The sequence below is a fragment of the Diadema antillarum genome, unplaced genomic scaffold, assembly GCF_040938485.1.
Source record: "Diadema antillarum isolate AM-2024a unplaced genomic scaffold, OU_Dant_1.0 seq00000893_RagTag, whole genome shotgun sequence".
Taxonomy (NCBI): Eukaryota; Metazoa; Echinodermata; class Echinoidea; order Diadematoida; family Diadematidae; genus Diadema; species Diadema antillarum.
In genome coordinates this window covers 814,673-824,880 of record NW_027271756.1, presented here as the reverse complement: position 1 = coordinate 824,880, position 10,208 = coordinate 814,673, and the positions used below count along the sequence as shown (strand labels likewise).

The window sequence follows — 10,208 nt, the reverse complement described above, 5'->3', positions numbered from 1 at the left end:
CTGTCAAAAGTTCCTTGCACTCATCGATCAGCGTAGCATCAAATGTTCATGCAACATGATTTTTACAAGTGTATATCTGGCCATGCTCACAAAGAAATATATAGTGAGGTTACCCAAAGACACAGTGTTATGAATATACTTGTAGTATTGTCCGTTTTGTTCCCTCATCATTCTAGAAAAAAAAAAAAGTGTCATAAACTTTGATTCTAAGACACCATAAAGTAACACATTTTCTGATATTTGACTTTAACACGTCATTATAAAAGCAGCACCTTTATGTTTCCCTCTGATACATTTGTACACATGAACAGAAAATCGTATTTTCCTTGTCAGTAAACTGTGCCCGGACAATCCGTGTCTGATGATTTTTGACAGGTAAAGTTTAATACATGTAGCGAAGTTTACAGACTAGGTCAAAGTGTCATGAATTCTGTGATGATCTCTTGTGGGATATGGAAGGGAGCCATATGTTGTCCTCGAAATTTTTACAAATTTCTTGGCCATAACTGCTCAGTTTCACATGATGGATCGTGGCATCGTCCTACATTACAATACCGGAATCAGGCATCACTAAATATTTGCACAAAATCCATCACCACAGAAAATACATGTTACAGAGTTGCCAGGGCTTTCAATTTTGAATACATGCCCACTAGGTAATGTGTTCTCTGATAGCAGTCCTACGCATTAGCATTTCGCTAAAGAAACTTCATTATATCATTTATCATGCTACATACAAAATCAAAACTCGTAACAACAACAATTTCAGTTAGTCTTGTTTGCATTTTATTGATGACTGTGCAGGCATTTCCACTGGAAGTTAGACACTTGCTAAGAACGGACAATAGCACAGAAAAAGGAATGTGCACACATGATGTCTTCACTTTCCTCTTCCATGGAGAAAAGAGATTGTGCGGCAACATTATCATATCCTATCAAACCCCATCTCTCACTCAGGAAGTGTTTAGACACGAGGTTGTCATCTTGATAATAGGCCACACCCCTTGACCACAGAAGATGAATATAAAAATCATCATATGGTGCCATCAATAACGTTATATGTATAGTATACTATACGTATATATTCATGTAACTCCTAGGTAGTATCCTGTACACTCTCTCACATAAAGAGTGTAAAGCTATTCGCAATAAGGAGAGCATACTATTTTAAAGTTCTGATCACATACAGTCATATGATTGCATTTCTCTTTGCACCTTTTCTTGCTTCAAGTTCTGTCAAATGAGAAAATACATTTCAATATCTGGCACAAAACTGAATAACTGAATTACTGAATGCTATTCAGTAAATGCAATTGAATAAAAGTTAAATCACTGCACATTAAAACATACTTTCTGGCCAACAAACATTTGTTACAGTGCTATACCTGAATATCATAGTACAATAAATTTGTACACATACAGTACTTTGTCTGCTTAAGCACATTATACACGTCCATCTTCTCGAGCTTATTCAAAATAAATCAGGGTATTGCTGAAATCCAATTTTTGTCCATCACTGTATATCTAATGTTACATTGATCCATCCCATCTCTCACTTAAATTATCCCATATTTTCTTATGGATAATATAAGTGTACATGATGCTGTACTTATATAGATTTCTGTTCTCCAATAATGCTGTAGAGAATGCTCTCCCATTTTTTTTTACAATCACTGATCACAAACTGTCAAGCAAGAAAAGTGGCTGTATGTGCATAAGAAATCATAAGTGATTATTAAATACAAATGCATTTTTTTTCTTTTGCTGTAGCTTAACTGGGAACAATGAGAAACTGGATCTTAAATCCTGACTCCTGGCATAAACACAAATTGTATACAATTGATTGATGACTCTCTTCCTTTTACAATGTAGCAGAAAAATTATGTAAATATTGAGTACCATGTCTTTAGAGCTTTGGTGGAGATGACTGAGGGATCTTGTTGACAGCTGCCATGACTTCATCATTGGTGACGTGATCACTGAAGTCCTTGTTGCGGTACTCCAACAGGACTCCCTGCTGGGCTGGTCCGATGACGAACACTCCACCCAGAGTCAGACCATTTCCTATCAGTCAGAAAAATTGAGAGCAATCAGTTCATTATTCTTCAACCCATCCAAGTCTTAGGGTAATTTTGCTGTAGATATGATCGGCTTATCCTCATCAACACGACAACTCTGCATTTTACTGCTTATCTCAAGAGAGAAATTTGATTACATCTGCACAAAATAATACCATTCCAGACCAGCTAAAATTTACCTGGTAATCTGGAAAAGTAAGAGTGAAGAAACAGTAAAAATTTGATAAAACTGGGTGAAAACTATGGATGTTATGAAATAATGGAGCTTTGATTATTTTTGCCAAGCAGTCCCAAAACAGCTGATATAAATAATAAATTATGTGACCGCCCAGCTAGAAACCCACAAAAAGTTGCAGATTAGGATTCTTTGTAATAGACTAAAATACTAAATATGGGTGACCACCTAACATTTCTTAAGTAAATGTATGCCTTACCTGGGAGAGTTACCTTTTTTTCTACTTCCTGTTAAAATTTGGTGGCTTAGAACAAAACCGAAATTGAGATATTACGCCGTTTTTCTGGGCAATAATATGGCCCAGAAAAATCATTATTATAGATTATTTTCTCTGACAGGTGCTACGTATAGAATGTACTGACAGCAGGCCCGAGTGAACCTACTCTTTTAATCCTCTTTTCTCCCTTTTCTATGAAACTGCACCTCCTAAGTCTCTCTTGCATCAATCACTTTTTGAATGGGTTAGGGTGGTCTCATTTTAACACAAAATACATATCACTTCAAAGCTTAGAGCCTACTCTTTCATACCATGTAGATAGGGGAAATTCATTTTGGTCTACTTTTTGTGGGCTTTGAGATAGGTGGTCACATATACAAAGGAGTGAGCTCATGATGTCATAACCTCACAATTTTCCATTAATTGTGTCCACAAAAAAAGAAGAAAAAATAATTCTACTGCTATTAAAGTGAGAAACATAAATGTTATTCCTCACCAAATAACTTCAAAATATTGATTGGTCAGAATTGAGAATTGGGCACAATTATGTTTGGAAAAAAAAAAGAGAGGAAATTTCAAGATCTTAAATACACACAATATGACAAGTTGTGATGCAAACACATTATCAACTCACTCATTTGCAAATTCACATGGACAATTCAAGAACTGCTTTGTGAAAATTAATGAAACTTCACAATTCTGTAACTACCTTCATTGTTATCCCATTTTGATCAAATTTTCACTACTGTGCTTTAGTATCAGATTATACTCTGTCTCTTTCTTTTCAGACTCACTTTCAACTAGTCCGGAATTGCCCTTTAACTTAAAGTGTCTGGTATGTTTTGCCAAGTAAAGGATCAGTTGTGAATTCAGCAATGTAGAGGTTTAATCACTCTCTGCAAACTATTAAACAATGGTTCATGACCAAAATAAGGCTCAAATGAAACACTTGTAAGCTGCTGGAATGTGGAATTGCACAGTTGCTTTGTCCTTACCTTTGAGATTCATTGGAATTCCTTTGTTCTTGTTTTCCCTAATTTTCAACCACGAATCAAATCTGAGTAGTGCGGCAAGACTTATGTTCCTTTTCTGCTCACCGTAGAATCTCATCTTGACAGAAAAAGAAAAGGAGAGAAAAAACAAAAAGAGGAATATGAAAATGAATCATTTTGTTTTTGCAATGGACACTATCATCCAAACATCCATTTAAATACAAGTTGGTTGGCTGTTTTGCTCATTCTGGGAGAGTTGAAGGTCAATTCCACGGAAAGGTTGCATTTTATAAAAATCAAACTATTGAGTATAGATGATTAATGAAGCTTAATTAGATGATCTGGTATTGTTTACTCAAAGCAGCCTTTCACAACGGATATTCTGATACCTCATTTGTGAACATCGGTGAACGTGGAGTGGAGTTATGTCCAAAAAACCTTCATTTTTCATGAAAATTGCCAATTTTTGCAGAATTTATGTATCATTTCTGATACACTATTATGACCATAATACAGCCTGTGTAATTCTCAGATGGCTTATTTTCTGAATGTTCTTTGGTCATAGATTGGTTTTATGATGTTCTAGAACTTGTTCCGGCATCAGTAAATATTATTCTCTCAATCTCAAAATGTGGTAGTTGATAGCGTCCCATAAGTCACATTTTTGTGTCCCATCAGTCACACTGGTTTTCCCTATCCTGCTACTGTACCAATGAGTAGATATTCATACCACTTGGCTCAGGGTAAGCACCAACCCTTTGCTACATTCAGGAAAGAAAATATCTTTCCAGAGACTCTGTGTGTAAGAATATTTCAGAACTTACTTTCCCATGTGAAAAACGGTGGTCCTCAAATGTCCCATAAGTCACGACAGCAATTTTTCGTTGCTGTACGTAATGCAATGATACTTTTCAAGCTAAGTATGGTGTTTTCATAAACTGTGATATGATGGATCTAACCATGAACTGAGAAAAATGCATTTGATGCAACTATTTTCTCAAAATACTGGTTTGAAATTGCCAAAAATTGTCACTTTGTCCCATAAGTCACAATGGAATTGACCTGAAAAGAATTCAATAATCAAAACACCATCTTGTGAATGTTACAAATGGGAGGATCTGCGTTATTATGACTTTGCAACATTTAACCTGATGAGGACGAGTCCGGAGTATACACGGGTAGGGGTCTATGGGATATGCGTGTTGTAGCAAAATAATCCCGTCCTCAGTGGGTTAAGTGCAATAGAAACCCATTGAGGATGAGTCCCCAGCATACTCGGGCAAGTGTCTACAGGAAATGCATGTTATAGCAAAATCAGCCCATCCTCAACGGGTCAAATTAAGTGGAAACTTCAAAAAATGATAAACGGTTTGGCTGCACAAGCATCAGCCTTCAGTAAATTCACCCTTTGGTAGGGATATTCGCACAATACCACTGAGTGATGACATGAGTCTAGAGGCGAGTTGCTATGTACTGCACCTCTTTGTCGAGGAAGACTTCTCCAGCAAAGAATGGCAGAAACTCCTTGTAGCCACCCGACTCCAAGAGGACTGCATACAACTGGATGCCTCTTGCATCCAGCTGTGGCTTCAGAGAGGACAGCGACTGGGCCTCCTGCAGGAACAACCACAACATCAACCACTGCTAATTACAAATACAATTTACTTTTCACAATAAAAATTTAAAGAAAAAAAGCCCAAAAACAAAACAGGAAATGAAGAAGTCAGGGGGATCAAAATTTACAGGTGATAAAATCTTTTGTATGTCTTGAAAATATCATTACTGACCTCATCTGTCAATACATTGTACTGCCTCTACCCTTGCTCTACAATATCTCATCACCAAATTAGCATGCATAGACAAGTATACATGTCCATATCATTAATACCTCTTGACGCAGTAGATCAATCATTTTCATGGATTTTTCACTACCTATCAATTTTCTGGATGAAAACTACATGTTTTGAAAGAAAAGAGAAGTTTAATAGTAAAGAAGAAAATATGGACATGTTTATTGGGGGTTCCATCATGTTAGCATTGATTACAGTCAGTCATCAACACGCTATCCCCATCTCTCCCAGCATATCTTTCAGTTGCCCCAAGACTTGCGATTACAATGTGTGATACATGTACTTCATTCACCAAAAATGATAATGGTACTGTGTGATGTTTACAAAATGAGTCTAAAGTTCAAGGCACTATAATAGACTCAACAGTTCTTTCACCCTTCAATGTTTCTAAATGGCAATAGTTTTTAAGGACTTTGATATCTGATGAGATCAGACAAGCACCACACCTCTCTGCACAAGGATCATCCTGGTCGGCGGACGGCTAGGACAACTGCCCCTGTCTCCTTCCACAAGTCACCCGCCTTAAACGTTCTAAGGGCCTCGTCCACCAGAGTGAGCTGCTTCAGCTGGGTCTCACCCAGAAGCTGGAGCGGGGCACCTGCCAGGAAAGGCTCTGTGGTGGGAGCCCCGCCCTTGGGAAGCCAGAAGTCCATGTTGGCCAGGATGACCCCACCAACAGCGGCTGCGGCAGCTCCCCACAGCAGCGCCATCTTGAGTGGAAAGTGTATGCACTGGTTGGCAAAAACTCTGGAGTTTGCCTCTGGCCTGGTTACATCCACTTTTTGAAAGGAGTGGCCTGTAAAACCAATGAAGATAATAACTTACCCTCTAAGAGTGGCTGTAATACAAGTGGATCTGGCAAAACACGAGCATACATTTCATGAACACAGAATCCTCTACCCAAAGATCTTAACCCGTTGAGGATGGTTTGATTTTGCTACAACACACATTTCCCATAGACACCTGTCCGAGTATACTCAGGACTCGTCCTCAATGGGTTAATCAAAGACCTCAAACACGATTCGATTGAACAACCGAGCATGAAACTTCATCTGGAAAAGTCTTGGAAATTTACTCAGTTTTGAGCTTCCTGTGCCCCATCTCAGGGGATCCTTCAGGGCCAAACTTATCATTTCAGAGTTTCGCACCTAGCTCCTACCATCAAATTTAGGTATATTAAATTTCACCATGTTCTTTAAAAAGGGGCTGTCTAGCCATCCTAGTAGTAGTAGTAGTACATGCTTGTATGTCTATACATTTTTTAAAACTTTTGTAAGCCCTATTATTAGTATACTTTAATATTGCAATTCTGGTTTTTTTTTCACACGTTAATTCATTATAGGTCTATTACACAAACAGTCAACAGTATAATCATGCATCATTGTCTTTAGGAAATCTTTATCTAAATATCGACCCATGGTATCGTTACCTCAGGCTCACTAAATCAAAGTCAACGAAGTGAACCATTGAGCAAGAACAAAGGTATGGTAAAGACCTTCAAGTTACTCGTAGCAAATTCATACGTCATTGTCATCGATAACAATTTATGTGCCTTTTAAAAAGGGCAACTAGTGAACTAGCGTAGGCCTACCCTGGCCAATCTTGCCAGCTGCATTCTGCATAGATGGGACTAATTCAATTAATTTACTGTACGTAGGTTTTTATTTGTTATGTAATCTCTATCATGGTCTGGCACGAGTAACCACATTAGAAGGAAATGACACAGAAAAAACTTGCTACTACATAATCTCTCACATATATGGCTTAAATGTAAATCAAGGCACACTTTAGCAGATAAGAAATGTATCAGTCCGCGGTACTCACCCTCCTAGCTCTCACCTCTCATTCACTCGCTGCGTGCAGCCCACAATCTGCTATGCTGCCGTAGCCGCGCGCCGCGCCGCCCCGCGCCTCGACGCTAGTAGCTAGGCTCCCCAGGCCAGCGGCACTAGCACCGAGATACCGCTACTAGCTGCTTACTTGCTCTGACGTTACACATCACCGTAGAGCCCGCAACCTCACATCCAGAAGATGTCCAGTACCCAAGGCCCCGTTTCATAAAGCTGTTCGTAAAGTTACGAACAACTTACGAGCGACTGGTGATCAGTTCTGATGTTCTGATGTGCTTGTAGTTATCAGAATTTCCATAATTCAGCACAAGAACTGATCACCAGTCGCTCGTAAGTCGTTCGTAACTTTACGAACAGCTTTATGAAACACCCCCCCCCCGGATCATTTTTAACACAGTCCCCATCTAGGTTATTTATTCCCAATAAATATCAATTGTTTACCTGACTGTTACGAGAAGCTGAGGAGAACTTTCATTGAATTCCACTCCAGTAGTAAGTTTGTACTAGTCTGATAAGAAAGAGGAAAGTACAACAACTTAAATTAATCGATCAATGAAAATTAGAGAAGTTATTATAAAATTGTGAAGTTTCACTAATTTCTGCAGAACACGATACGCGGTCCTCATACAGTTGATATATGCAAATTAGTGAGCTGTGATGTCATCACCTCACAATTTTCTATTGATAGTGTACCCCCCCCCCCCAAAAAAAAAAGGAAATTCAATTTTTCTGTTATTAAAGTTTGAAACATATGATGTAATTGCTGGTTGAATAACTTCAGAATAGTGATCAATTAGGTATATAGGCCTATCAGGATTTGGGACTTGAGTATAATTGCTGCATTACAATTAAAAACTGAACTTGCCAAAATCTTATGTATACATGCTAAACTATACAGCAAGTTGTGTGGGGGAACTTCAAAATGTCATAAGTTCCTCATTTTTCATCCAGTTCAGATAAACTTTTTATTGTGCTACAAAAATTGTATTCCTTTTTCTTAGACCAACTTTCAACTGCATTGCATGGGATTCCCCTTTAACAATTACTTGTTATCAGACACATCTCTTTCATTGTCCAGATGACTCAAAAGGGAGAGAAAATATATCCTTATGCTATTCCGAAGTTGTCATATTCTATATCATGTTTGCTAGGCATGATTTCTATGTACTTGGTATTTTTTCTAATGAAATGAATTGAATTGAACTGAATACAGCAATGCCAATTTAAAGGAGATATTGATGCCAAGTCACTGATTGTTATGCTTATAATCAATGATGGGCAATTGAAGGACTTCCATATTTTGTGTTCAAGCAAATGGTCAAGTGTAACCAAAATAGTCATCAGTTCCCTATACAAATTGTAGGACAACATGTCAGAAGGCTCATAACCTTTGACCTGTATATTAGTGACATAATCAAAACACTTTGCAGATCCCTTTCAATCAATGTTTATTTTTCAGATCAATTTTGCATGGAATCGAACCTTTCGTCTGAAGAAAAACACAAGCAATTCAGGATCCTGCATGCTATACTAGTATGGCCTACCGCCTGCCACCTCCCCTTATTTTCACTTACCACATTCCATATAGGCCTACCAGAAGTCAATGTCACTTTATAATTTATGAGGACTGTCTTATATGTGTTGTGACTTTCTTGGCTACACTTACAGCATGCAGTGAATAATATTACAACATATATACATGCTCCTTTGCAATATTCAATTGATGTTGTTTAACTGAGACTAAACATATTACTTGCAAGAAATGTAATGGGTCCTGTATGAAAGTCTGTGGAGATTTTTAGAGTCTTGTAGGGACAGGCATAATTAATGCAAAGAAATCACAAACATCAACACACAACACATTGCTAAGGAGACATTATCCTGCTTGCAATGCTTTATAATTTATTCATCCATTTGAAGTGCAACAGACGCTGTAACTTGATGATTTCTTCAGTGCCATTTATCCATCACCCTCACCTATGTGTATCATAAATCGTTATTGATCTTGAATCCTCTATATTCATGTGATATTCACAACTTATTTCTAAATTTGCAAATGTAGTTATATACACATATAATATGTATTCCTGTCATTATTTTCTATCTGCACTTTTTACAGAGTGAGCTTCCTTATGTTTCAACAAAGGGACATGTTGATATTATGTTGGCAATCAAATATTGAAGAGCTTAGTTGCAAAAGGTACTACATCCATTTTCCATCAAAATCCACTTTTTGGTCTTGATGTACTCATTTTTAGGACCTCTCTACACCTATACTAAGGAAAAGCTGAATTTCCAACCAGAAAGTGTTAAAAAATTACATTTAAAAATCAGTTCGGTTGCAAAAGGTACTACATCCATTTAAGTTGGGTTGCAAAAGGTACTACATCCACTCCAATGACATCATTGGGAAATTGACCAATCAAAAAACAGCATTGGCTTGACCCTCTACCATTGTCTACTGACTTAATCTGTAAACAAAAGAAGTTGGCTTTTGGCTTTTTGGCGTTCTGTTAAAATCACCACGCAAAGCTGACCATAATCTTGAAAATTCATCACATTTCTATCAAGCAATGTAGGAAAATGAAGGAGAACTCATTGACAAAACAAACCATCCCAGGAGATGGATCGTGAATTAAAAGTAGTCGACAAGAGCAAAGGAGAAACTGGAGAAATTACGCGACTCTCATGTAGTCCCATGTACTGCATCTACTGTTAGTTACCGGTAACGTGCGTTACTGCTAGGGTGTTGAGTTTGAGCCATAAATTGTCCCCAGAATAAAGTACAGACACTTTTGTAGGTATGGTCTATTTTTTACATACATAGCTTAACAGATGATCAGTGTTTGACAACTAGTCTGAAAGCAAAGTTACTTTGTTTATAGATGTATACAATGGCATAAAATTCTGACATCCCTACCAACAGTGCTTTACCTGTGGGTATGCTGTGCTATTCTATACGAGCATGATGTCAAGTACGGTACCA

At 37.7% G+C, this 10,208-nt stretch overlaps 1 protein-coding gene across 1 annotated transcript; it reads right to left on the bottom strand.

Annotated features, from left to right (window-relative positions):
- Window positions 1-1,906: 1,906 nt before the first annotated feature.
- LOC139740971 (peroxiredoxin-like 2A) lies at window positions 1,907-6,449 on the bottom strand. The gene is made up of 4 exons (XM_071651555.1): window positions 5,819-6,449; window positions 5,002-5,136; window positions 3,526-3,640; window positions 1,907-2,064 (listed from the first exon to the last, which is right to left on the bottom strand). Exons 1-4 carry the CDS (start codon window positions 6,080-6,082, stop codon window positions 1,907-1,909), a joined length of 672 nt encoding a protein of 223 aa, XP_071507656.1. The 5' UTR covers window positions 6,083-6,449.
- Between the last annotated feature and the right edge of the window lie 3,759 nt (window positions 6,450-10,208).